The sequence below is a fragment of the Macadamia integrifolia genome, unplaced genomic scaffold (genome assembly GCF_013358625.1).
Source record: "Macadamia integrifolia cultivar HAES 741 unplaced genomic scaffold, SCU_Mint_v3 scaffold814, whole genome shotgun sequence".
Classification (NCBI taxonomy): Eukaryota; Viridiplantae; Streptophyta; class Magnoliopsida; order Proteales; family Proteaceae; genus Macadamia; species Macadamia integrifolia.
In genome coordinates, this window is record NW_024870546.1 from 1 (window position 1) to 22,471 (window position 22,471).

General features: G+C 35.5%; 1 protein-coding gene and 1 long non-coding RNA gene across 2 annotated transcripts; one reads left to right on the forward strand and one right to left on the reverse strand.

Moving 5' to 3' along the window:
• Positions 1-31: 31 nt before the first annotated feature.
• LOC122070058 lies at positions 32-2,994 on the reverse strand. The gene is made up of 2 exons (XM_042634153.1): positions 2,438-2,994; positions 32-751 (listed from the first exon to the last, which is right to left on the reverse strand). Exons 1-2 carry the CDS (start codon positions 2,821-2,823, stop codon positions 526-528), a joined length of 612 nt encoding a protein of 203 aa, XP_042490087.1. The 5' UTR covers positions 2,824-2,994; the 3' UTR covers positions 32-525.
• Positions 2,995-15,263: 12,269 nt separating this feature from the next.
• On the forward strand, positions 15,264-17,418 carry LOC122070070. The gene is made up of 3 exons (XR_006137648.1): positions 15,264-16,039; positions 16,432-16,487; positions 16,892-17,418. It is a non-coding gene; the product is annotated as an uncharacterized LOC122070070 (long non-coding RNA).
• The last annotated feature ends 5,053 nt before the right edge of the window (positions 17,419-22,471 follow it).

Consider the following 22,471-nt stretch of genomic DNA (forward strand, 5'->3'; position numbering starts at 1 on the left):
TCTCTCCTCCTCCCTATAACTGACCTTCCCTGCCCCTCAAAGGTTGAACCAAAAGGGGACTCTAATTGGGTCTTGCATAGACATAGAAGCCACACTGCCGGACACTTGCCCCCTTTTTTTAATATTTGAATAGAATACCACAAAAAATGAATGGTGATCCTATACTGTACCCTAGGAAAAATAATATTAAGAACAGAAGCCCAAAATACTGTACCACATTCAATGTCACCAAAGAGTGAAACCATACAACAACATCAAAGCCTTTTCCCAACTTAATGGTGTTGGAAAAGAGTGAATCCATATCAGCTCTAAGTAGCCATAATGTTAAATAAGTTCTTGATGCAATGTGCTGAGAAAAGATATATGTTAGCCATGCTTTAAAATTTTTTTTTCTTTTTTTCTTTTTTTTTTTTTGGAGTGGGGGGTAAGCATTATTCAGCAGAAATATGACAGCACATGTGAACTCCAGACCCAAAAGGTTAACAGTTAAGGTTTTAAGTCCATTCACCCAAATATAGTTACGATTTAACGATTATAAGAAAGAAAAAGAAGACACCATGCAATAGACGATGATCCCCTATTTGAAGATAATAAGGGGAAGTAAGTTGGAACCTGGGCTGCAGAACTCTCTTTCAGCAACACGAATGCCTGAAGGGCATGTTTTGGCACTGTAGGAATGGACACTGCAGTTTCCTTAGTGACACAAGCTTTTGTTTCTGAATCAGCACCGGAATTTGAAGAAATATACACCCTGGAAGTGCAGAAGAAAGAAAAGTCAGAAAGATATGCCTTTTTCTATGACGCATAAATATTAATTTGTTTTGACGAATCAATATAAAATAATATTAAGATTGCTCCTTGGAACATCTCCAACAAATTTTATAAATAAGATAGAAAATACAAAAAAATATTGAGACATAGAATTCTAAATAATATACAGTTATTTCAATAATATACCTTCCAAAAATCCATGAGTAACACATGTCTACTGTGCCTCAGCTACATTTTTCACCATCCTATTCCATTATTTTTCGAAGCTGTTGTTCCATAATAAGTAAATGAGATCAAATATTTACAGAGATCTAGATGCCAACTCAGTCTGCACTCAGATCACTTGTGCCCTGTCATATTCTCTCCCTCACAATCACCCGTCTGCTCAGAAACTTTTTTCACTGTTGGTCAGAATCTGAATTTATCAGATCAAATGGCCCATGTGCTGTCAGTCCAATGAAACAAATAAATTGGTATATGTATACAGATTTTCTTCTAAATATTGCTCTCTTTTTAGCTCAATTACTCTTTCCATAATTTTATAGGCAATATCAAATTAACAACTGTTAACACGTCACTAAAATTTGCTTACAGTTTAACCACATATAAGAAATTCGAATGCCAGAATAGGATTCCTTGTAGTGAAACCTATGTAGCAAGGATTACTCCCAATTGAGAGGGGTGGAATTTTCTAAAATATATGAACCTAAAAATACAAGCAATGCAATTCTACTGCTGACTCCTTGAGATTCAGCCACTTGGGTAGGAAGGCAAGACTCCTTCAACACAGAAGGAAATTTTCTTTATCATGGAGGTTGTGATAAATCAATTCAACTGCTGATGAATCGGCTGGGCAGGGTCCATAGGTACTCTTTTGAATTGCAGTTGCTTAGCCCCTTTCTGGGTCTTTGAGGCTTTGGCTACTTTTTCTGTTATTGTACACTATTATATCTTCTCTTTTGTGGTACTGGCAATAAAATATTTTTCTTACTTACCCACCCCCCTCCCCCACAAGAAAAAGAAATTTACAGAATGCACATTTCATCAGTTTGGTCCAAACGAATTCTCTTGGCCAAATTTTTTCCGCCATGTGCGGCTCACCCACATTTCAAAAAATTCAGAAATAAAAAACAACAGCGGCACAGCCTAAAATCATCCATGGAACATTGACACGGGCAAAAGTTCATTAAACACAGCAACCGCAATAATTGCCTGAAAAATAAAAAAATAAAAAAAGACAGAAAACTAAAACAAAGGAAAAGCATAGGTCCCATAAAAGATGTGTTTCATTTTTTTTTTCCCCCAATTTTATTAATAAGGGTCTACTACGGTAAATGATCCGAGTACTCCCGTCTCATGCTTAGAATTGGCTAGTCTTATTAGCATCAGAATCCGGTTTCGAAACTCTTCCTTTCTATCTTTTACAAACTAAATGGAGGAGAACTATTTCGTATGTATAATAACAATTCAGCACATCCACAGTAACGAAACAAGAAGTTCCATCTTCCTTGACAAGAGTATATCCTACTAACAATAAATTAGCAAAAAACAAAAATGAGAACTACTAAACAGGAAGAAAGCAATGAATTCCATAGTGCATAATAAAAGGCCAAGAAATTTCTGCAAAGAAACAAGCGAAGTAGAGAGATATGAAAAAGGAACTTACTGCTCTAGGGCATCTTTCAACTCGCAAGTAGCCTCTTTTGCTTCCTCCAAAGTTGGAACTCCTCCAAAGACAACTCTAGGCATCGGAGTCATCGAATCTGCAACCATGTCTTCTTCACCCCCAGCAAATTCCCAGTCATCAACGTCCCACAACGGCCTCTGAACCGATGCATCGATCTTCCCATTCGGACTAGAAAGCAAGAGGGAGGACCTCCCTTCTTCTGTGGCCACTGACGAGACGATAGAATTCGAAGGCCTTGACGTCATCCGAGAGGCAGTCGCCATCGATTGCTCTGCTAGAGGCACCGACGGAACACCTCGCAGACCGCCATTAACGCCGAAACTAGCGACCTTGGCTGCAGCTCTCATGGCTCCTCCTCCACCCATGATGGATTCGTCGTTTCTCCTGAAACCCTAAAGAAGCAAATAACTCTGATATTATTGAAGATTCAAGGAGAGAATGTGAGAGACTCAGAGAGAGAGAGCTTCGGCCAGCGTTAAGTAACAAGACCCACGGCACCGATGGTTACGGAACATGGAATAAAGAGTTGGAGACAACGCGGCTTTATCCTTTGTGATCGTGACTTCTAATGTGTTCTTATAAGTGCCAATTGGGCCGGTTCAGGTTAATTGGTTTGGTCCGGAATTAATTCGTTTTATTAACGATTTTATCAATTTTAGTTTCTGTTTTGCTTTCTAATTGACTTAATAATTTAGATCTGAATGAATATATTTTTGTTAGGTATGAAACATGCTCAATTGTGCCTCAATAGTATATTACTTATAATTGATTTAATTGGTTCAAAACCAAGGGTTTGTCTGTTCAAAATTGAACCAGATCGTTTAATAAATAGTTTCAATTTTTAATAAATAATTTATCGGCTCCTATTTAAATTGGTTTGCTTTGATTTCCGACAAACGATTGTAGATTTTAATTTACGCTTCTATGTATTATTGGTTTTTTTTTTCATTATCATTCTTTTAAGGGTCATGGGTAAAAGAATGAATTTTCAAAATAATTTGAAAGTATACATATTGTCATAACATTTTCAAGAATGATTGTTGTCTTATATGTTTTTTCCCAATATATACATATGAAGCGATATGATTTTATCTTCCTTTAAAAAGAAAAAATAAAATTGTATATTAAAAGAGATAAAAAAAAATAAATACAAGTTATTTCACAGTCAATAATAAATTTCCTTTATATAGTGATTTTTTCATGTTCCTATTATTTAAGGAGCAACGACGCCAGATACAAGGCCATGTCTTCTAAGCCAAAAACTCGAAAAATAAACTTATGCTGACCAAATGATCAGAGGGGATTGGCATGTCAAATGCTGATAAGAAAATAATTTTTAATTTCAAAAAAAGGGGCCAATCAAGTGTTTCTTAGGTGGTTATATCTAATATTGGTCACATTCAAATTCATTAGGGCTCCAATTTTATGTTTCAGTAAGTCCCTATGATATACTAATTACCTATCAAATTTGAACTACCAAAACTGGTCATGTGATAGTATAAAGCTTAAAGATTCATTGTCTTTTAAAAAATAAATGAATAATTAAAAATACTTCAATTAAAAAAAATACAAGCAAAATATATAATAAATGATAGTAAATGAAGTTTTATATAAGGGTATTAATTGGTTCGGTTCCAATGTAGACAGTTTGATTCGATTCGATGCAAAACTTTTTAGGTAAACACAAAAACGAATCATTTAATAAATGGTTTCATATATTAAAATCGAAAACATTTATAAACGGTTTTCTTGTGTTTTCTAATTTTTGTTATCCAAACAACTTTTTTATCTTTAAAATTTTTAATGAAATAGATGCAAATTGTACCATTGAATTGAATTGTTCATTATTTTATGTTTTCTTAATAATTGTTTAATGTAAGCTTAATTTTTTTTATTAAAATTTATGTAAACTTAAGATTACTTCCAAAGGAAGGAATGCCCAACCCCACTCCTTCCAGTGAATTAATTTCGTAGGTGGTCCATCAAACAATGGCCCCCCATCTGCTTAAATTGGGAAAGATTTCATGGAGGCCCAAAGCCTTAAAATATTAATTAAATTGTGTATTGGATAATCCACCTCGTTTTTTTATGGTCGGTTTGCTCAACGGTCTTAAAACTAGGAATCGATATCTGAATTGGGTCCAAATTCGATTCCTTTCTAGATTGGTCCAATGGAACAGTAATGAATATTCTTCTTGCTTGGCGTCAGCTTTTTTCTTACATTTTTTTCCTTTGGGCTCCATTTGTTTCATCCTATATATTTTAGGAGTTTTGAGTTCACCATGGCTGTTATTTTTATCTCTCCTCTCATATTAGGGGTAGATATATCATTTCATAGGAAGGAATAAATAAATAGGCATAGGAAGGTGCTAGCGTCTATTACAGAGTCAGACAATATTTTTTCTCCCATATTTTAATATAAAACTTAGGATAGAACTTTGGTGCCTAATCATGTCGCGATTGCACTAGCTATTAGGTCAATGGTGACATGCATTAAGTATTATTAGGAGGTTGGGATGAACTTTTTGCGCAATTCGGTCATGGTGCATTGGCTAGTATTGGATTAGTTTTCAGATCAACTGATACATCTCGATCCCTAACAATTGAAAGATGAGCAATTGTCACACCCTGCCTCTAATAGGCCAAGGTATACAACACTGGACACTCCACTGTATCCAGTCAACATGTTTCCTCAGGATCTAGACTAGGGCAGATCGTACACAACTACAAATCAGAGGTCATACATATATATATATATATATAAACAGCCTGTCATTGAGATATATTACGGTAGTTCCAGTGTCACTGAGTAATATATTTTATTTACAGTTGTCTAGATAAAAGTCGTATGCTTTACAAAAAGAATATTTACATAGTTACAATATCTTAGAAGTAGATTATGTACATCAAAGTACGCATCAGTGGAAATATAAACACAAAAGACACCAGAATAGTCTATCCTATTCCTTAGAAGAAATGGCCTCCACAGGCACAATCGTCACATTCACAGTCAGGTCATGGTCACTTTTATCCTCTGGAAGATTGGCTAAGTAATCCGTGACCACTATCTCATGATCAGAGTTGACAGTCGAGAAAACATCAGTCTCATCATCTAGAAAAGTAAATAAGGGGGGTGAGCACATCATGCTCAGTGAGAGGGTGGGGGCAAGCAATCAAACACAATACAAATGATGCAATGCATGCTCCACACCTTATATGATGCTCATAGATTCATTTAACATTATATTACTTCCTAATCCATTACTAAGTCTGAAATTAGTGGTATAGTGCTACGCAACATAGGTGGTATTCCATAAATTTTACGTTTGGCCTCAAGAATAAAAACTTGCTACAAGCAAGAGTCAGCTAGTCTAGGAAAGAACCTTAATCCCCCAATCAACCCCTAGGTTAGTAACTCCGGGTAGTCAAGTGTACATTACATCGCACCCTACTGTTGTCTGTCTCTAGGTACAGTAAGTCGTACCATGGAAGTGTACTGCTAATCAGGCAGCTACAAGTCTGGATTAGTCAGTACCTATCCCCCTAGTGACAAGGGATTGTAGCACTCAAGAAGTGATAACTTAGTCCATAATTTCTACATAATGCATATCCAATCATCAACCATTCACAACATGTATACAGTAACCATTGGGCACCTATCAGTGTCCCATCTTAGCTGTCTTACCAGTTCCAGCTTCTCATTTCATAAGTCAATGTTAGAATAATAACAATAATTATACGTACAGAATCATAATGCATGAGTCACAGGCAAGATTTAAAATAATAAACACTCCATAAAACAAGTCGGGGCACCCACTCACCTTGGTGTCCAAATCTCAAAAATCCGGTTTTTCGATTCAAATATTCTTCCTCACCGCAATTTATATTTCATATTTCATATATAATTAAATAATTACTTTCAGGATAAAGTCCTATAATTCTACCCCAGCTTGTCTGAGTACATCATCCCAATTCCTAAATTCAATTAGGCATATGACTGTTTTTCACTACACAGTTAGGGTTTCCAGTTTCCAGCACTGCTGGGTCACGTGAAGGAAACCACTATGCATCCCACATCTAGTTGGGAAATTCTGATCACACTGGCAATCTACTCAGAACAACAGATTCCCAGCTATTGCCTTTCAATGTGTTTTATTTCTATTCGAATATATTGTGTACAGATCCCATCACTGGGTTCAGGGCTTACTGACCACTCATAATAGGGATTTGGCCTCTGGAACCCCAATTGGCAAGTTGGCTGGGCAGTAACTGGCTGGCCGGTCATGACCTATTGGTTCCCTATTTTTTTGTGGAATTTTGATTTTGCCAACCTTCTGCTGAACTCTATCTTGGCTAATTTGGGCTCCAATCTCTTTCCCGAAGTGCGAATTGGTCAAGTGAGGTTTGAATGCTCAAGTTGGGTATCCTATTGACCCATTTCTTGGATCCAATTGTTGGAGTCTGGGGTGGTTAATTTCAATTCTACAAAAAGTTTAGGGTTTCACTGGGACTTCCACAAATCTACAGAATTGAACCCTTATTCCCAAGTTTACTTCATCAATCATTAGTTACACCAGTTTCACCAATTGCATTATGTGTATTTGAATATGTATCATTTGTCATAGCCTTATACCTAGTGTCAAATACCTTAAGATTGTAAATAATAGTGTCCAGACAATAGGTATAATACCTTGATAAAACAATTATATAAATGAAAATATAATTACCAGTAGAAGATGACTTACTTGTTCAATTGATCCTCTGAAACAGTAGCATAAATCGTCCTACTTAAGTACAGTTGAGTCATATAGTATGTATACTCGCCTTAAGGTATTTGAACACCCGATATATTTATATGCAACGGTGTTGACTGTACATTCTCACCTCCAAGATAAAACAACTTTCAAATCGATTAAGGTGCACTCCATTAATCGATTCCAACAGGTATGTCCGAAGCTAATACTCAGAAACTCAAAGGAAAATAGTGGACACAGGTAGAAGTAAACAGAGTATTTGCAGATAACAAAAGTCTTAAGACAACACACAATATAACATTATTTATTCCGTATAAAATCCATATTTGTTAGGATTTTATACGAATGGGTATACCTGTACAGGTACCCATACACATACAAATATGATTCTATGTATGAGAAGGATACATGACTAATACATACAAGTGCATGTACATTGATTGTGTACATATACCAACGCGCCCCTGAGGAGAGGGTGTGGAGCCAAAAGTTACAACTAGTAAACAGTAGGTTCTATGAACCACCACATCCCGACCTCGACCCCAACCCCGACCTCGACAAACAAAGACTAGTCTATGTGTACGAATGGGTATATACCTGTATAGGTACCCATACACATATAGATGTGACTCTATGTATGGGAAGGGTACATGACTAATACATACATGTGCATTTACATTGATTTGGCACATATACCAATGTGTCCTTAGGGAAGGGTGTGGAGCCAAAAGTTACAACTAGTAAAACGTAGGTTCTTTGAACCACCCACACCCTGACCTCGACAAACAAAAACTAGTCTTTGTACACGAATGGGTATACCTGTATAAGTACACACACGTATACAGATGTGACCCTGTGTATGGGAAGGGTACATGATTAATATGTACAGGTGCATGTACATTGATTGGGTACATATACCAATGTGTCCCTTAAGAAAGGGTGTGGAGCCAAAAGTTACAACTAATAAAAAATAGGTTCTTTGGACCACCCGACCTCTACCTTGACTTTACTCGGTGTGCATGCACAATTCAAAAACACCTCAGGAATCCCCACACACACATGACAATAGAGAGTACATCTCCAAAAGCTTGCACCCTTAAGACACAATCATATATCATACTACTATTAAAAAGTACGTACTCCCTATCTTTGGTATTCTTTTTTAAAAAGACAAAAAAACCATTGACATCTACCAAAAAAAAAATTCAAATGACCAAAAAACCCCTCAAAATGAAAGATGAAAAAAATAATAATTATCTCTCTCTCTCTCTCTCTCTCTCTAAACCATTGTTGGAAAATCAGGTTTTGTGACTCGCCTCGTCTTCTTTAAATCCTAGTGAGTCGGAATGAGTCACAAAAAATCTGGCGAGTCATGCCCCCCTCTTATTTCCATACTAGGCTTTCTCAAGCAATCCAAATAAATAATTAATAAATAAATTAAATGAGACAAGATAGAAGAAAAGTGTTTGTTTTTCAAATTTTTTTATGAAGCTCATCATTCATTGTCTCTTGGATGAAAGTGATAAGATCTGACTTGGAGATGTCATGGTCATAAATCATATTTTTTAAATTAAAATTTAGATGTATACACTCAAGAATTTTTATTGTGACTCGGGCAAAACAAAAGAGTCTTAAATGACTCGGTATGATTTGGTCTTAGTCTTGTCATTTTCTAATACAGAACGAGTCTCCATGACTCTTGACTAAGTTTCTAATCTTTTGACCAAACTCGGCATAGTTTTCCTAGTCAAAACTTAATTTGCCAACAATGCTCTGAACGTGGAGGAGAAAGGGAGAAGTAATTATTGCTATTACTCCTCCTTAAATCTCTCTCTCTCTCTCTCTTTCCATATTTAATCTCTATAATTAAAAAAATTCTAAATGACCAAAAAAACCCCTCAAAATGGGAGATGGAAAAACTAATAATTATCTCTCTCTCTCTCTCTCTCTCTCTCTCTCTCTCTCTCTCTCTCTCTCTCCATATTTAAATCTCTATAATTATTTTAAAAAAAATCTCACCCATCCTCTCACCCCTTAAAATGGAAGATGAAAAAAATTAATAATAATAAACACTCTATAATTCTCTCTCTCTCTCTCTCTCTAAACATGAAGGAGAAAAGAGGGAGTAATCATTAATTATAATTATTAAGTATTAAAAGGATAAAAAAAAAAGCACATAATAACCCACAATAATTACTACTCTATTTTTACTCTCTGCCAAACCATTACACCATTTCATCTCTCTAATAAAAAATGAAATATTACTCTCTCTTTTTGCTCTCCACCAAGCCGTCGCACCATTTCCTCTCTCTAATAATAAATGATTGGATTTGAATATGCTGATAGATGCATTAATTGCATAATTTTAGTTTCAGTTTAAAGGGAATCTAAATTTTGGTATTCTGACGCTTCAAATTGATGAATCAGAGAGCTTTGACATTATTTTTCTGCTTGATTGGAAAAAGAGGACAAGAATAGGAATGGTCCTGTTATGCATTTTGCTGCATCTATAGGTATATGCATGATTCTTTGAAATATTTGTTGCATCTATAGGTATATGCATGATTCATTGAAATATTTGAACGACAGCAGTAGATAACGAATGAAAGCTTTTTTTGATATTTTTAGTAGTCTGTGATTCTCTGTTGTGAGATGTCTTTGTTCAAGGTGTTTTTTCAAGTAAGCATGGAACTAAGAATATTAAGATTTTGCTCTTGAATCTAGCACTCTAGTGAGATGGGCTATTGGGCTACATCATGTTTCCTCATAATTCCTCTTATTTCTTTTTCCCAATATAAGCATTTGTTTCTCTTCTAAAAGGTTCATGAGTGTTGCTCTATGAGGGAACCGAGGAGACAATTTGAGGAAACAAAACAAGCAAATCAGAGAAGAGTATTTTCATCTTTGTTAGTATGGCTTAGTTATTTGGTCTTTCTAATTCAGTTTTCTACATTGTTTTTTGGCCGTCTTTCTCTTTCCAAATTGTGAACATTACACTTGTGCTTCCAACTTTCCAGAAGTATATTGTCTGATTACTTTCAGGTACTTTATGATTCAGAGCTAGTTTGGTGGTTGAACCATGCAATAGAGAAAATCTGGTCAATATGCATGGAATAGATTGCATCACAGAATCTCCTCCTTCCTCTCATACCTTGGTGCTTGGAGAAGTACAAATCTTGGACTACTGTATGTATTCACCTTCTGAATATTTGTCTACCTCTTGTTGCAGTGATCTGCTTTTAATCCCACTACTGATGATATTTAGTATGAAGAGCATAACCATTGTATTCAGATCTTTTCGTTTGTGGCCCTGAGTTGTTGTGCTTGTGTGTGTGAAGAAATTTGAAGAAATTTGGTTGATGTTTTATTTGTGTTCCGTCGAGAAATTAATTTTGTTTACCTTATATTATGTGTATAGAATAAAGCAATGGTTCTACACTATTATATAATTATAGAATCATACAGGTCCCTTGAGCACTTTCCAATCAGGAAAATATTTCTTTTTTTTTTTCTTTGGAAAAAAATTATGAAAAATATCAAACAAACTGTCAAAAGAGAGAACGTTAAAGATAGACTTAAAAAAAAAGGGGTGGGGGCACAACAAGGGTTATCAGAACATGAGCCATGAGGTTACCTACCCTAGAGGGCCTAGACAGAAAAATGCTTTATTTTATTGAAAATAGATAATATAAAATTCTATTTGTGAGTGTTACTAGAATGCAACACCATAAAAAAAAAATGTTGGGCCACATGTGCGTTTATATATATATATATATATATATATATGCTAATGCTTTCTTTCATCCCAAACCAATGTGAGACTAAGCTTTGTGAGTTGTCTTTAATTCATTCACAATTCCACAAGTGCTAAAGACAAAATAAAAAAAGTAGGAAGATACACTTTTGAGATGGAAAGCTAAATCTCAAAAAGACCATTTTGAAAAGAATATTCTGATCATAGTTTTAATTCCCAACATATGGACATTTGTCATTTCAAAACATAATGTACCCAAATATAACAAATGACAGAAAAATTAAATTTTTAAATCAACTTTATATCACATTAACCTTGATAAAACACAAGGTACATAATGATTTACATAAGTCCATAAAACCTCTATGTACCACAAATACACCAGGTGGAAAATATTTAGTAAAAGGGTTGGCTATCATTTCTCAAACCAGTGAACTCTATCACTACATGATGATCAATAATTGTCAGCCTGCTCAGAGTTGAAATTTTCTATCATTAAAATTTCAATTATTACTGTTAAATGTATGGATGATCTAAACTCGGACGTCATAAGTTTGACTCCCATTAGGCACACATTGGGCCACTCACATAGTGGTGTTTAGTATTCTTTACTGCTTTCAATGAAAGTTGAATGGTTCTCATTCAACCCCGATATGACCCAGTCCATACGGTTGTGGGGTTAGTATGAGCCCGTGGGACTAGTCATATCAAAGGCCTGAATATCCGTCGTTAGTAAAAAAAAGAAAATAAACAAATATATATATATATATATATATAACCTCTGATCTGTAGTTGTGTACGATATGCCCTAGTCTAGATCCTGAGGAAACATGCTGACTGGATACAGTGGAGTGTCCAGTGCTGTATACCTTGGCCTATTGGAGGCAGGGTGTGACAATTGTTTATCTTTCAAAATTACCATCATGCCCCTATGCTTCTCTTCTCAAACTTGTGTAAGACCTCCCTTGTCTGATTCTTCTTTGTTGCTCGATATCTTGGTTAAACTTATAAATTGAGGTGAAATTCCTTATTTGTCCTTGATTGCTTCAGTGAAACTTCTTCCCATCTTGCATCTGATCACATGTAAATTAATCCATGGATAGACTAATGTCTAGATTGCATCGAATCCTCTCATTTAGCATTTTTTATTCGTATGATCCTGTAACCTGCAAATGTGAGAAAATCACATTATGTAGTGTCATTTATATTCAATCTATAATCAAAATGCTCAATTAAAACGATAATGAACATATAAAATAAGGCCTAATCAGCATTTACCATTAAGGAGTGGACATTGCAGGAGGTTATATCTATAGTTGAAAAGGCTTTTATTGAGTTCACATCATGTGCTTCTACTAATGGGAATTGTGAGACAACATCAGTTGCAACAAGTATAGCTCATGATAGTTGGAACCCCTCTTTTGGTGTTATGAAAGCCAATTGTGATGCAGCTATTCCATAAGACCCGACGAAAGGAGGATTAGGTTTTGTTATTAGGGACCATAAGGGACGCCTTGCTCAAGCTATCTCTTTTTTTTTTTTTTCAGAATATAAATTTATTGAAAGAAAGATGACTCAGAGAAACATCGAGCATCAACAAGGAACCTATTTACAATTAAAGGGGTTGGGTCTACCCACCATACTCGGGAAAGTTTAAGCCTAAGGGCCCCCGGGGCTAAAAATTCCGCTAGGGAGTTGTACTCTCTACTAACAAAATGGAAAACTACAGAGATAAAGGAGCGAGATAGAGATAGCACATCCAAAACTAATGTTGAAGTAGCCTAGCCAAGCAACGAAAAGATGCCGCTAAGGGATGCAATGGCAGCTTGACAATTAGATTTGATGATTATCTTTTGAATATCGAGACTTTGTGTGAGTAACATACTATTTCGAATGGCTTCAGTGGCAGAAGCAAAGAAGGAGTAGTGTCATTTACACTTTTCTCAAGCTATCTCAATGCATCATCACTTTGCATCTCTAATCCAAGGGGAATGTTTTACAATTATAAGTGCTACCTACCCGGCTTTGGAATCAGGTTTCACTTGCCTTGAAGTCGAATTTGATAACAAAGCGATTGTTGATCTGATCAATCACCCACCAAGACTCTCTCCATTGGAGGTCTCAATGTTGGTTTAGGATATTAGACAGATTATGTCTTCTTTTAGATCTATCTTTCTTTTGCTTCCCAAGGATTGTAAATAGTGTTGTAGATGTAATACCCCCAAACCCAACCTAGGCATGAGGGTCGTAACTCAATCATAGGATCTGTCAATTTTAGAGATATGAACCAAAACTGAACTATAATATAATCCATATATTTCAAAAAATTTCTTTCTATTAAGAGGGGATATGATGCGACAGGTCCATTGAAGAAGGAATGTTTCATCATGGAGTTTATTGTTATGACGATACAATTCCATGTCATGTTTATTTTCTTTTGCAGGGCTAGCAATAATAGTAGTTATGGTTTGTGTGGCTTAGTCAAATTCAAAATCCAGGAATACATTCATGAAAAGATCATAGACAAAGGTGTTCTAAAAGAAGAATGTCCAGACATTGGATGCCAGTGAGCCTTAAATCGATTTCAGCGATTTCAAAAATAAGGAAAAGCAGACTGGAGCATCAACGCTTTGAGAGAGACCAAAGAAGAAAGAAGTGTCTTCAACGATTGAAAATTGGAGCATCAGTGTCTTTGAAAATGGATCGGGTTTTACCCGAGAGGTCCACCTCAAGACAGCAGCCGAACTCCTAATATTCTATCTTTGAATCTAAACCATCCACAACATTAGGGGTATATGTCCAAATCTTGTATCAGAATTGTGCCAAATTGCACTTTCAGAGAATTGGAGAGGATCACGACCCCATAAAGAGGAGCCAAATTCAGTGTTTTCCTTATAAGAATGACCCTTGCGCCAAACACAGGGTACGTGTCCCAAGAGGGGAACTGTGGTCATTGTACACCCCAATGTCTACAGCACATGAATAGCTCCCAAACAGAAAATTTTGTGATGGTACTTTTTTTTTTATTAAAAACCAGAATAGTATTTGAAGATAGAAGAACTAAGGAATAAAATAGTGCTTATAGGGGGAAAAGAAAGTACATTGATGAGTCTTAAGCTCTTTTAAGAGAGAGAAAGAATAGGATGCAACTATATTAATATCATCCAAACCTCCCTAGCCAGCACTTTCAACACTCACTCATGATTCATCATCCGCCCTCCAAAGGTGGGACCCATCCAAGATAACAACTTCAACAGCTGTCTTGTAACCCTCTCTAAAATTTCCTTCTAAATACTCTAAAACAGAATACTAAAATTCTGAAAAATCCAAAACTAAAAGTTCTACATACCTCTTGAAGAATCCAAACCCATCACATATCTCTTGCACTAACTCTCCCGTTCTTGTCTCTTCTGGTCTCTGTACATTCTTTTCCTTCTCTCATCTAGTCTTTCTTTTTATTTCATTCTTTTTCTTCCTTCCTTATGGCCGAGAGAGACTCTCCCTCTCTTCTTCTTTTTCATTTTATTATTATCATTATGACTTCATCGGACAACAACAATCTTGATTTAGTGTTAACTGTTTTGGTCTCTTAAATAAATGATGTATAGGTGGAGTAGTTTATATATATATATATTTTGTTTTAAATCATACTTCTAGGATTTGTTAAATCATCATGCGTAATTGCTATAGTAACTAGTATTCTTTCATTATTCTTCGCTTTTTTCTTAGAGGATCAAAGGCAATGGATGATAACTTCATTATAGAACGTGTTTAATAGCCTCCTAGTAAAGCTTCTTACTTGTGCTAATGACAAAAACAAAAAATACTAGGATGTTTTGCTCTCAATTTCATAGAACGTATGTAATTGACAAGGTTTTGTAATAATCAGCATTTGGTCAAGGAAGAACTGGGAGAACCCAAGAGACCCAGATGAAGTGCTAGGTATGCATTTATTTTTCTCCCTTGTGTTGTCCTTTGAATATAAGGTTGGTGATTTATTAGTCGGGTTCTGATGTGACTTTTCTCTCATTTGCCTCTTATTTGCAGTGAAACTTGGATGCTCCTAAGAGTGGTTGTTCCAATGCTCGTAGTACTAATGCAGAGTAGGTGCTTCATGGAGTACTTCATTTTGTGTTCTGAAGTACCACACTGTCAGGTTTTATCAGATGATAAAAGATGACCATGTATGATCAATATGGTGAAGCTATAGTTAAGAGTTTTGCTGGGGGATCAGCTGGAGCTAGCATACATGGTATTGCAGATCTGCTTCTGCAGGCATTAAATCATTCCGCAGTGTTTTTCACCCACGGCCATTAGATATTATGGTTTTAATATTTTCGGTTTTAATAGACGCATTGTCACTGTTATTATTTTCTTCATCTTCTCGCCATTTTATGTTTTGCAGCTACATAATTCTTGTTCTTTTTGGGCAAAAAGTTTGAATTCTTGGGGAGATCAGGTCATTAAGGAACAACAATTTACAAAATGAGATTTTTCGGAAGCAGTATGTTTTCTAGAATGTTAACCAAGAAAACTTCTATTATCTTATGCCATATGCATACCTACTGATGATGTGAACCTTTTTGTAGGAAGTAATCTTTATGCAGGTAAATATCATGCTGATAAATACTTAGGTTTCTGCATTAGTTGGGGTTCTTCCTTGCAATTCTGTATTGTTCACTTTTTCTTTTTTTAGTTCAGTTAAAGTCAGTTTTAATATGCAATAATTCTTTGTACTATTGATATGCCACATTGAATATGGAGTCTTGCTTGGATGGAATATAACATGTTAAAGTCAGTTTTAATATGCATGTACATTTTCTTCATGTTCTAATTCATTCTTCCTTTAATATCCCATTTTGCATCATTGAGAGTCTTCATTTTTATGTAGGTTGCGTCATATGTTATAACAATTCCAATGCAGCAGTTTCCCACTTCTTCATGGTTTTAAATGATTTTGTTGGCCATGTCCATGATATTAACACTAACCATTCACTTTGTCTCTTGTGAGAATAGGTGTTGGGCTGATGCCAGGTCTTGGCCCATGAACCCAGGTCTTGATCCCAATAACAGGTATGTGTCTATAGAAGCAGATCTTAAGTTGTCTAATATACAAGCTAAATGTTGGATGGAGCTAGATATTGAATAGGGTTTAGGTGCTCCATGTTGTGAACAGAATAATTAAATGCCAATGGTTTAAGGAGGGACTAGGGATCATTATATGTACCTACCTAACAACATAGAATCTAATTGATCACTAACTAGGTACAGTAAGCCCAAGGCTTGTATCATAACAAAGACAAGCAAGAAAAAAAAAATTAGATGAGAGAGAGAGAGAGAGCCGCCCAGTATTTGCCCCCCCCCTCCTTTTTTTTCTTCTTTTTATTCCATTTCTAATGATTGATTTCTTTCATTGTTTCTTGTCCATAATTTGGACCTTGATTAATGTTTGGGAGGTTATATAGGAAGCCTCACAGATTCTTTGGAAAGATAGGACTGCATCAATGAGGATTGAGGAAAGGTTTGTAATCAAAGCTTTCAGTACTGATGTTCATTTTCTAATGTTAGTAATACAAGTCCATAAGATCCCTAATAGATTGATTTAGTTTGTCAAATAGAAAGCAATCATATAGAAAGAAAGGAGGAATCCAAAGCTGGACCTATTAAACAATGGAAATGTATGCAACAATAATTCCTCAAACCTGAATTTCCAACATCTGTTTCTTTTAAGAGAAAAAGCAAAGAATGTTCAAAATGAAAATCAACATTCAACATTAAGATAGATTATTATTCAATAACTAACTCCAAATTAAAAACCAACAGTAAGCAAACTATAAGAAACTGAAGGACACCCTTGCCACATGCTTGTACTGTTTATTCTGAGTCTACCTTGAGAGTATCTTCTAAGTTCTGCATGTATTGCAGGTGAGGTTATACTTTCTACGAAATTTCCAATGGTCAGAATCTACTTCTTGGAGAAACAACTTGAGGTTCTCTGCTACAGGAGTTGCAGGCAATCCATTTTAAACTCTTGTACCTCGCAATTTTTTTTTTTTCAAATGGTTATCCTTTACATTTTACATGCACTTTTTCTTTGGGCCTATATATAGTATGCAATGCTTTGAGAAACAGAGGCAATGACAAATAAATACTGTGTCTGTGTTGCACCAAATAAATTCTTTACATTGTCTTCTTTATGATTCTCAAGGTTTTGATATTGAGCAGTTTCAGTGGAGAGCGGATCAAATCCTCGTATGGGAATCATTCTCGTATGATGTTTGATTTACATATGGAACTCCACTTAGAAAAAAGACCAATTAAAAGAAGAGAGAGATTAAGTGGAGTCCATATGTAAATCAAACACCGTACGAGAATGATTCTCGTACAAGGACTTGATCCACACTCGTTTCAAAGGTGGAACTTTTTTTTTTTTTAATTTTTTTATTGCAATGGACTTACATGAGTATACAGTTGTCTCACAAGGTTTGGGAACTTGAGTTAATTGATGCCTCTGCCTTGTTATTTTACAGCATGAGAAGACAATGGGTACGATTAGAGAACTTCATGCAATAGCCCCAGTATTGGAACAACTATGGAAGCAGAAGAGGAGAGAATAAAGGAATTTTTTGATGCCGCTGTAGGAATCGGCAACCGGATCAGCCTCAGTTGATTTTGATTCTGCTGGAATCGTCCAGGAATCGACTTGAACCTAAGAAAGCCTCAGTTGTATATTGTATATTGAGAAATAAATTGTATATTCTTTTTCTTTTCGTGGATGTATTATTACAGGAATTTATGTTGTAAATATAATTTATTTTTTTAAAAAAATGTATACTATTTACTACGGAAATTTATTTCCGTAGTAAAAGGCTAGTTTTTTCTGTTTTAAAAGTTGGTTTTTTGCTACAGTAATATAAGTCCGTAGTAATAAATAAATTTAAATGACGGTAGTGTAGCATTGTATACTATTGATTTTAAGCTACAGCATAATAAATCCGTCGTTAATAATCAGACTTTAAGCTATGGACTAATAAATCTGTCATTAATAACCAAAACTTACACATCCCTAAATTCCGTCGTTACCAGATACGATGCCAATCATAACGATGGACATGCGACGGATATTTACTGTTGTATATAATACAATTACTACGGTATTTATCGCTACGGAAATTTTCCGTAGTAAAAGACCATTTTTCTTGTAGTGCACTTCCCTTTATGATTCTGTAGCGGTTTTAATTTCATCGATCCATAATTTCTCCAAAAGAGGGACGGGCGACTGTGACAAAGCATCCTCAAAAATCCTCAAGTAAGTAATTCGTTTGGTTTGATGATTTTATAACCCATATAATATATACTTTATTTGTGGGTTTAATTTGATTACTCTAAACTCTAGTGGTGCTGCTTGTTTCCAAGGGAAGGGAAGGGAAGGAGAGGAAAGCCCATCTCATCTCATAATTATTATTTGCTTAAATGCTTAAATGCTTAAAACTTGATATATGATATTGTATCATCCCGACCCATGTCAGTATCTACCTTGTTTCTTTCTTGTTCGTATATCATGTGATTTGTTATCTACTTTAAACAGATGTTACTATAAAAAAATTGATCCGTTTCCCAAGAGCTTCATTATAATATATGGATTACGTACTATCAATTATGTATGAAACAAGATTCTCCTTAATGATTTATTATTGGTATGCAGGCCTGCCGGGATGTTCTTATCGTTATTGTAGTTAAATGATATGTGTTTTGGTTGATTACTTTATTATATATCAATGCATTTGATATTTGTCTATAAATGAAAAGAAAAAAAGAACCCTATTAATATCTCCCGAACACTGCGTCCCATTGGCCCCAAGTGTTGGTGTAATTGCCTATTTCAAACGGACAAAGTTCTATCTTCCAAATGAGCCTTTTTTTTTTTCCTTGGGTGAAAGCCCAAATGAAACTTATGTCCAATAAAGAATGCACTTTTTGTATGGGATGAATATATCGATAGAGATACCTGATTGTAATTGCGTTCCAAGCACATTGGCATGTTGCAACTAAAAGATATTTCTTAACTTATACTAATATGAGCCAAGGGAGAGAATGTAAAGCATGATGTGGCAATTTCATATTGGGATACATAACTCATTGTTGGGAGTTACAAAGGATTAGGATGGAATGGGTTCTGACCTCGCTTCTTGTGGAGAGTACCTAAGAGAACAAATTAAGCACACTGGAGCATTCAGAGAACACCAAAATCGGACAGCGATATCTAAAAGCAATATAATGGGACCTAATGGAGGTAATTGTTCCTCCTCTTCTGGTTAATTTTCTCTATTACGAATGGGTCAATGGTTTCATCATTCATAGAGGTTTATAAATAATTTTTAGAGAAAATTGCATTGCCACCCACTAAATTTTGGTTCTTATTCAATGTCATCCCCTGGAGTTTTCGAAACACCAAAGACACCCCTTGAAAATTCAAACAATTCCAAATCAGTCCTTGCCATTAGCCGACTGTGTTAAGCGAATGAAAGTCTGTTAGTTTTTCTACAAAATGCCCGAAACACCCCCAACTATTGTGAGAAGACAATATTGCCTTCCTTTTCACTTCTTATTCTAAACCCACACTCTCCCTCCCAAGACTCCTCCGATTGATACAGTTAATGGAGAACTGAGAATCATCAACAACATCAACAATCACCACCCCAATAGCTGGGGCTTTTTTAGGCATTTTGTAGAAAAAAAAATAATAATAAGAGACTTTCATTTACTTGACGAGGTCAGCTAACGGCAGGGACTGATTTGAAATTGTTTGAATTTTTAGGGGTATCTTTGGTGTTTCGAAAAGTCTAGGGGGTGGCATTGAATAACGATCAAAGTTCAAGGGGTGACAATACAATTTTCTCTTATTTTTATAATTGCATGGGTCTTTAAAATTATTCTTATAAAAAAAATATAATTATTATTGAATTTTTATTTGCAATCGAGTCAAGTTTTGGTTTATTATGTGTGTACAAGGTAGGTTTGTAATTTCTTGGAGATTATGGTTTTTGAGTTCATACTATATATTTTCTTTGTTGGAAAAACCAAAAAACAAGCAACCAGGGATCACATTTCGAGATGGAGACTGATATTACGAGTTTTCAGTTTTAGTGGATAGTTTATATTTCTTAGGTAGATATAAGCATTTTGGGGTGTCAACCGATCGGACCCAATGGAACTTGACCACTTGAAAGCTTTGCATCTTGAATGTCCGTTTAAGTAAATGGGCTTAGCTTTGGGAGACAAGGTACGGTTTATAATCAGGTGAATCGGTGTTGGTTTTAATCGAACTTCCTTAAACAGGCCTTAACCGGGCTACGGACCTATTTAAGTCTAAATAGGCTCTAAATGAACTTTAAACGTGCCTACCCAAAAATTCTATTCTTAAGTGGGTTGAAATTATGATTGTTCTTTTTTTAAACAAAGAAGAGATTATGACCATTACAATTTACAAAATAAAGCTTAATTAAATCAAATCTTACTATAAAACAAATGGTAAGAAAGCTTAATTAGTTTCTTCCTAATAGTGGCAAAATAAGAATTTTATGTAGCATTAAAGGGGGTCGGGCTGGGTTGGGCTACAATGAATCGGTTTAAGTCGAATATATAAACGTGTTGATTCGATTGGGCACCCTACGAGCTAGCTACTTACACTGTGAATACCTGTTTAATAAAAAGCCCGACAAGTTTATTAATCAGGCCAGTCTAAGTCAATCCATAAATATATCGGACTCAATCAAGCCTACCAATACTAGCTCAGAATTGACACCCTTATAGGCATTCATGCCGGACCAAATGGTTGCACATTCGTTCTCAATAAGTTTGGGTTTCAATTTGATAGTTTTAGATTCTATGTGATTGTCTATATGAAGCGTGGATGGTGAATCCGTCAAGATTCATGAGCTGGCGTCCCCATAGGCTCGGTGTAGAGAATTACCGTGGGTACGAAGAATGGTCTCGAATCCAGTGTGGCATAGAGACACGTACGACTCAGGGTGCGCAGATTCTGTTTTTGAAAACCTATATTCTGATTTAATGAGATCTGTCAGGGTTCTTTACGTTAAATCGCACGGTCTATATTTAGATCATATTTTTAAAGGCCATCTGATGGCCAATATACTAAGACAATTCATGGCATTTTTTCTTATCACGACCTAATGTAGTGACAAGTGAAATGTCACTAGTTTGCCTTGAACTATCTCGTGCACACCTTACCTGAGACTTGAGAGCCCGTGTGACCCTTTCAAGGGGGGTGATTGGGGTAGAGCATAGGCATAGGAGGACAAGGGAGAAGGGCCAAGGAAAGTAAGGAAAAGACTTGCTTTCCAAGGAGTGGGTTCCACAACTTTCAATTGGATAACCTTAAGAAGAGCATTATATTGGAACAAAGCATTCCCGAACTGACAATGACGCTAAATAGGACGTGTATTCTTGGTGGGACGTAGGCACCCCGATTGAGGGTGTTAATCGGTTTGATTTCAGTTTAAATAGTTAGATTTGATTCGATTCATATATATTTCAGTTTTTAAATGATTTTTGTTTCATGATTTTAAACGGTTTCGATTTCAGTTTAGTCCATATGGTTTCTAAATGGTTGGCAATCGGTTTGTTAATTTATTCATATGTTTACTAAAATTTTATTTTGGTGATAAACGATTCAATCTTGAGAATGTGAAATGCAAACCATTATGTTTTGTTAAAACAACCAAACAACTAAACAAAATAAAATATTTTAATAGGAAATAATCTCAAGCGCATCTAACAAGTAAGTAAGTAATGTTTACAGCAGGGGTTTTCTTCTTCTCCCCCTGCCCCCCAAATAATGTGTTATAATATTAAAAAATATATATTTAATATGCCATGGTATAAGCAAAAATTGCATTTTTATTAGTATACATTCTACTTAGTGCGTTGGATTAATTTAATCGGTATTTCAAACAATAAACAAGCTACCTCTAGAATTACTCGCAGGCTTGTAGAACTTAATCTTTGAATCAAATGAGATACTAATGACATTTTGCAACTACCTTATTTAATCTTTAAATCGGTTAATCGAATCGATTTTGACGGTTTAAACAGTTCGATTTTCACGGTTTCAATTTGATTTGAAATCAACGGGTTAAATGGCTCGGTTCAGTTTCAATCTGTTTAGCTAATCGACCCGAAACTTGAAACCAGAACCGAATCATTTACTAAATGGTTTTGCAATTTTGGTGCAAAATAGCTCGGTTCAATTTCGATAAACAATTTCGGTTTCAAATTCACATCCTTAATCCTGACACAAGGGTGCTCACCCCCAAGAGGGGTGCAGGGGTCATTCCACGCTCCCTATGTCCTACCAAGAAAACTTTGTTTTACATAAAAGGTTGAACATGCTAGCGGCACATACTGGAATTTTGAATGCTAGCATTTATTGACCATGGGATAAGATAGTTTGAATCCCAGTCTTCGTTTATGCTATCATTGCAT

Excerpts from the sequence above, each read along its gene's own strand:
- LOC122070058 (XM_042634153.1), bottom strand. The coding sequence starts at position 2,823 with ATGGGTGGAGGAGGAGCCATGAGAGCTGCAGCCAAGGTCGCTAGTTTC. Across the intron at positions 752-2,437 it reads TTGAAAGATGCCCTAGAGCA|GGTGTATATTTCTTCAAATT; the intron begins GTAAGTTCCTTT and ends CTGCACTTCCAG.